General features: G+C 38.8%; 1 protein-coding gene across 1 annotated transcript; it reads right to left on the reverse strand.

Moving 5' to 3' along the window:
- Positions 1-3,058: 3,058 nt before the first annotated feature.
- LOC117775920 lies at positions 3,059-5,215 on the reverse strand. The gene is made up of 4 exons (XM_034609500.1): positions 4,934-5,215; positions 4,701-4,833; positions 4,208-4,358; positions 3,059-3,740 (listed from the first exon to the last, which is right to left on the reverse strand). The coding sequence occupies exons 1-4, from the start codon at positions 5,054-5,056 to the stop codon at positions 3,569-3,571; spliced, it is 579 nt and encodes a 192-aa protein (XP_034465391.1). The 5' UTR covers positions 5,057-5,215; the 3' UTR covers positions 3,059-3,568.
- Between the last annotated feature and the right edge of the window lie 626 nt (positions 5,216-5,841).

Here is a 5,841-nt window from a genome sequence, read left to right on the forward strand (position 1 = left end):
GCCCTATGAGGCAAATTGTGATTTGTGAATATGGGCTATACAAATAAAATTTGATTGATTGATTGATATGACAAATGCATAATCTGCCTCACACTGTTCAGTAGTGTGGTATTATAGTTTTGTCTGTGTAGACCCACAGCATGTTTCCTGACCTGTGATTGTGGGACCGGGGGCAGGGAACTGTTTGTTGATGTGTTTGTGCACATGACAGTGAGATGAACATAGAGGGAGGGGGAGAGAGAGAGATTCAGTATGACTGAGAAAATCTGTGTTCCCTTTCAAGTGAGTTGACTAATCCTGCACCAATCCCAGTGTGGGCAAACTAATGCCATATAATCCATGCAAGTCTATATCAACACTGTACACTTGCAATGGGACAGCAGTAACATGAACTGCTTTAGCATCACGTACGATGCTGTGTGACCAGTGTAAAGACTTCCCACTAACACCTTTAACAAGTTATTTGTCCAAGAAAATTAAATAACATACGAGTATTATGCAAACACAAATATATGAGCCAAGATTATATAACTAACTGAGCAGCAGTGACCCTGGCTCCTAATTTAGATGGTTATGTAATTTGTTTATGAATTCATTTGAATTGTCGCTACCTTTGTCTATACTGAAGATGGAGGTGGCAAGGGGTGTGGGATGGTCTGATGTGGGGGGACATTTGTGTGGGTGCCTGAAATTAAGTCAATCAATCAATCAATCAATCAATCAATCAATCAATCAATCAGTCAATCAATCAGTCAATCAGTCAATCAATCAATCAGTCAATCAATCAGTCAAAGTGTGTTTTAGCATATAAGTACTGTGTGTGTGTGTGTGTGTGTGTGTGTGTGTGTGTGTGTGTGTGTGTGTGTGTGTGTGTGTGTGTGTGTGAATACATGCACATTGCATTCCCAGAGCTTTCTCCTCCACAGACCAGGTGTCTTCCCTCAGGGCTGACAATGACTTCTACTATCTAACTCAACTGTCCTCCAGAGGGCACTCACACATCCACTTTTCCATGACTTCAAACTTGGAATCTTCAAGTTTTGTAATGTTTCAAGTGTTAAACTGTTTTGTTTGTGAGCCATTGGGACTTGGTGTTGGAATTGTAGTGCAGCTAATGTGGCTGGTATCTATTGTACACACAGTTTGTTGCAATATTGGACTAATAATACTGATGGACACTCAAGAGACAACATGAGCCACATCTCTTCAGCATGTACTTTCCAGGCCTTTTCAGGCCTTTCCCTGACATCATCATGGATGATTGATGACTGACTTTCCCTTGAATGTGTTTTTTAAATTACAGTCCACCTGAAAATTAGTATGTTGATCAGGCTCACATCCCACCCTCTACTTGCCCATATTCAACAATAAATGGTCAGTGAAAGGCACCCTATGAATGATGAATTGAGGCATAGAAACGAGTCTGCTGGTTCGTCATAGTGAATTATGGCAGCAGCCAAGAGAAAGACCAAGAAAAGGAATTTTCCTGACCCAGAGATCGAGGTTTCAGATGCAAGAGCTGTCACTGACTGACTGTAGAAGGCAGAGTGTGTGTGTGTCCAGTGAAAATACAGTCATATTCACTGCAGATACTTTACACACAAAAACCAAAATGGTACATGGTGAGTTACGTGGAAGATATTATTCAAAACTATTGATGTTGTTTTCTGTAGTCCAATCTTAGATTTGTACATAATCTCATTCGCTTAATGAATGTGTTTGAGGTGAAAATGTCTCAGGATATTCACTCTTGAAGGGGAATTGTTACATAAATGTAACCTTTCTGTGTTTTTGAACATTATTTGGCTCTCTGGGGTGGATACCAATGCAGAAAAATATTTAAAAATCACAGAAGCACAGTTTTTTACGAGTTACCTCTGTCTGAAACACATGTGAATCAGTTAGCATTTCAGATTTGGACCCCCAATTTACGTTAAGTGGTGGAGCTCATGGAATTAGACTGCCCCCCAAACTGCATCAAGTCTCAATAATTAACAGACTGAGAAGAAATTTTTCGATAATACACCGTCACAAAATGAAAGTCCCAGTTATTCTAGTGTCACACCTTGACAATTACTATTTGTATTTAGTTCTGTATGTGTTGCGTACACCAGTATGTAAACAATTCTCTTCATATGTGAACTGTGGAGTGGCAGGCTCCATTCTTACATTCTGCCGTACTCATTTGAAATGAATACAAATTGATTAACAAACTTTAATTAATGCCGTTTCATAGGATTCTAAAATTGAGAGGTCTTACTTCTAAAATGAGGAAACAGTTTTGTTCCTATGCTGGGTTAGTTTGCAATCATTGTTTTAGCTTGTTACTAATTGTTACTATATCAAAGTTACATATATTTTCTTAAACTTAGTTAACGTTTCTAATGTAAAACATGATCACTAAGGTATTGTTTTTTAAGACAAAAAATATGACTAATTTCCCAGAAACAAGACTTTGCTTCGCTTTCTAGAAATTCCTGTTCTGTATAGTGTGTGTATATACAGTATATTATCACTCTTTCCTTTAAACACTGGCGGCACAGTTGTCAAGACACATTCTCTAAGAAATAACACAGTAAGTGATGATGTCATTGGTCAACAACATAGCTGGCATTCTATTGGTTGGAGAATTTGGACAGGGTCATTTCACAAAATGAAAAGAGCAAGAGCAGGAATGAGAGAGCAGAAGTTTGGTGAGTGCACAGAGGGAGTCTGAGTGAGTGAATCTGCACGTCATTGACTATTTGAGAGAGAGGACAGAGAATGAAGGGAAAACATCCAGAAATGTTGATGTGAAATGAAGGAATAATGTTGGCAAAATGGGAGAGCTTGTTCTTACGTAGAAATAGAAAGAAGGTCCATAGCCAAAACTTTGTGTCATTAGTAAAAAGGAAGTCATTCTTTACAGTGTCAAACACAATCTGGCTGTTGCCCTCAACGCTGCTTCGTGGTTTTGCACAAACAAGTCTAACCAGTGAGGAGGAAGAAGTTGTGCAACCTGTACTTGATTGAACTATTCAACAGGGAGAAAGAAATGAACCTGTGACAATAACAACACTTGGTAGCAAAGATAAAATTGTCAACAGTTTATTGTGAAAAGGCAAGGGTATATGAATAGAGATATTATCAACACCAGATGTTTTTAAGAAATAAGCATTAGCAGACAATAAATATTGTCACTTATTAACAAAAAGTGGCTGTACGTAAATACCACAACATGAAACAGTTTTTTGTCATCCAACAGAAGATTTCTGTGGTCTGTTGTTTCGCCATTTAATGTCTGTTGTTTCAGCAGCAAAACGCTGATGCACTACATAGAATTTACCAGTGCATACCTGTGAAACTTCATTTCAATTCAATTTGACTTCTATAGCACCAAATAACAATAAACATCATCTGAAGACCTTACAGAACAGCAAACTCTTGACAGTGTAGAGAAAAAAAAGAAAATTTTGTTTGGCATTTAACTTCAGAGTGAAGTGGATTTATTTAGAAGATAAGATTGGAGAACACATGTCAATTATATGATGTATAGTTTACTGGGTTCAGTTGATGATGCATGTTGTCATCAGGCAGCATAGATCCAGACCTCATTGTGGTAATCCGAAGATAAGTAATTTCCATAGGCAGCCCCAGAGAAAGTATGGAGATCATATGTTTTCCCAGCTTTGGTCAAGGCATCACGCAGCTCCTTTGCAGTATCCCTACCAGTCTTAAGGTCTTGAGCTCGAGCAAACACCCTTTTGAATGACAGGACAACAATGACAGGGCATTAGAATCACTGTTAGTTTCAGATCACATCAACATACTTGACATACTCCTGGGTTCAGTGAAAACAGATGACAGTAAGATCTCCTGGGATTTCAAACTCGGTACGTAATACAGGCTCCACGAAGGTTATTTGACTAAGTAAATTTTGTATAGACACTTTTCATTTTCTGACATTGGTGCCTGATGCAACACACTGGCCCCACCCACACGACATTGTTCTCATTTGAACTCTCTTTTTTATTTAGATCTATTCTTCTATTTTTACGTTTGTTTGTTTTTGTTAGTTTTCTTATTGAGGTCTGGTTTCTTTGGGGTTGTATTGGTGTCTGGGGTGGGTAGATGGCTGGGAGTGGGTTCTCTGGAAAAATTTAAAATGAGTGAAATCTGCTCAAAGCAGAAAGTAGTGAGTTGATAGATAAATGTAGCCTCTGCTCACCTGACGTAGACAGTGGCCTCAGGTCTTGTTTCCAGTCTGATGGATTCATCAGTGATGTTAGGCATGGGACCAGGAGGAATAAACCAGGACAGGGAACCCTCCTGATTAATGGTGAGCAGTGCAGGCCAGGTGTCTACACGGATCGGAACATCTACAAGTGACAAACACAACTCTAAAAACCTTGAGGAATGCAAACAGATTTTCTACACAACCCACACCATTTTTTGTAATCTTGTCACCAGTTACAAAACATTTATGGTTGTAAAAGTGACTTTAAAATACTGACAGAAGCACTCAATATAAAAGTGTAGTTTTAAAGTCTCCTTAGCCTTAATGCTTCTCACATTTTGTATTTTAAATTCATGCAGCAGTAAGTAAGTAAGTGATATTCCAGTTTTACTTTCATCACAGCACATTAACTGGACTACTGGATATTCAAATGAGCATTTAACAACACAAAACCACGGTGTGAGTGAAAACATTTGTATCCAACCTTGGCTTGCATGGTTGTGTTTCTTGCAGTAATTTTTCAGCTTCGAGTTTGCAGCCATGACACCTAGTCCGTTGTTCGTTTTGACTGTGGTGGTAATCCAGCTTGTGGCAACATATAGACGCTCCTCGAAATCCTGTACACAGCAGAAGCATAAAGTGTCTTTCAACACATACTACAGAAATGAAAAGAAAAGAAGCATTCCGATGATGTGTGCGAACGGCTCTAAAACCTACCTGGGTTTTATTAACCAATTGGTACTCAGGACATGGTTTGCCAAGACAAGATTCTGGAGTGTTCCCACCTTCGCAGAATGACACCAGGACAAGAGCTACAAGCACAGACAGTGGTCGCTCCATGACACTCCGAAGTAAGTCCACAGATGCAGCTTCACAAACACCAATGCTGCTTTCAGATAATGTTACACCTCAGGTTTCCAGTTTATCAGGTCAGTGAGACACTCCCACATTGTTCTTCTGGGAAGGCATTTCAACACTACACATAGTTTCACCTACGTGTCTCTGTGGAAAAGCAAATCAGACTTCTCATCAGCACAAGTCAATATATATTTGATAAATGTGTTTTCCTGAATGATTCCTTGATTTCACTGCATTGTATGAGGTCACAGTTACACTTCAGAGAAGAGTCTAATGTTTTCAACAAGGATTCAACTTGGCCGTGCAAACTGTAAATGAGATTAAGGCCAACCTGCTATGATTAGATCAGGGACATGTAGGGAAGGAAGGGAACAACATGTACTCATGGTGTTTTGATATAATGATGTGTTTTACGAGCTCACAATGATGAGCTCACCTAATTGTCATTTGATCTAGCAGCAGCTTAAAGCAAGATTCAAGATTCAAGATTCAAGAGTTTATTGTCATATGCACAACGATAACATTAAGCAGTCGCTTGCAATGAAATGCTTGGGTCACAGGCTCTCTTATAACGATGCTCAATCAAAATTTAAGATTTAAAATAGAATATACATATCTAAAATATATATATACACCTAAAGAAAAAAGAAAAACAATAGTGCAAGTGTGTGCAATAGTGCAAATATGCTAAGGTGCAGAGTTATGACAGAGTGGAGGAGTTTAAAAGTCTTATGGCCTGGGGGATGAAACTGTCTCTGAGCCTGGTG

This window comes from Hippoglossus hippoglossus, chromosome 15, assembly GCF_009819705.1.
Source record: "Hippoglossus hippoglossus isolate fHipHip1 chromosome 15, fHipHip1.pri, whole genome shotgun sequence".
NCBI classification, from domain to species: domain Eukaryota; kingdom Metazoa; phylum Chordata; class Actinopteri; order Pleuronectiformes; family Pleuronectidae; genus Hippoglossus; species Hippoglossus hippoglossus.

Excerpts from the sequence above, each read along its gene's own strand:
- LOC117775920 (XM_034609500.1), bottom strand. The coding sequence starts at position 5,056 with ATGGAGCGACCACTGTCTGTGCTTGTAGCTCTTGTCCTGGTGTCATTC. Across the intron at positions 4,834-4,933 it reads AATTGGTTAATAAAACCCAG|GATTTCGAGGAGCGTCTATA; the intron begins GTAGGTTTTAGA and ends TGCTGTGTACAG. Across the intron at positions 4,359-4,700 it reads ACACAACCATGCAAGCCAAG|ATGTTCCGATCCGTGTAGAC; the intron begins GTTGGATACAAA and ends TGTCACTTGTAG.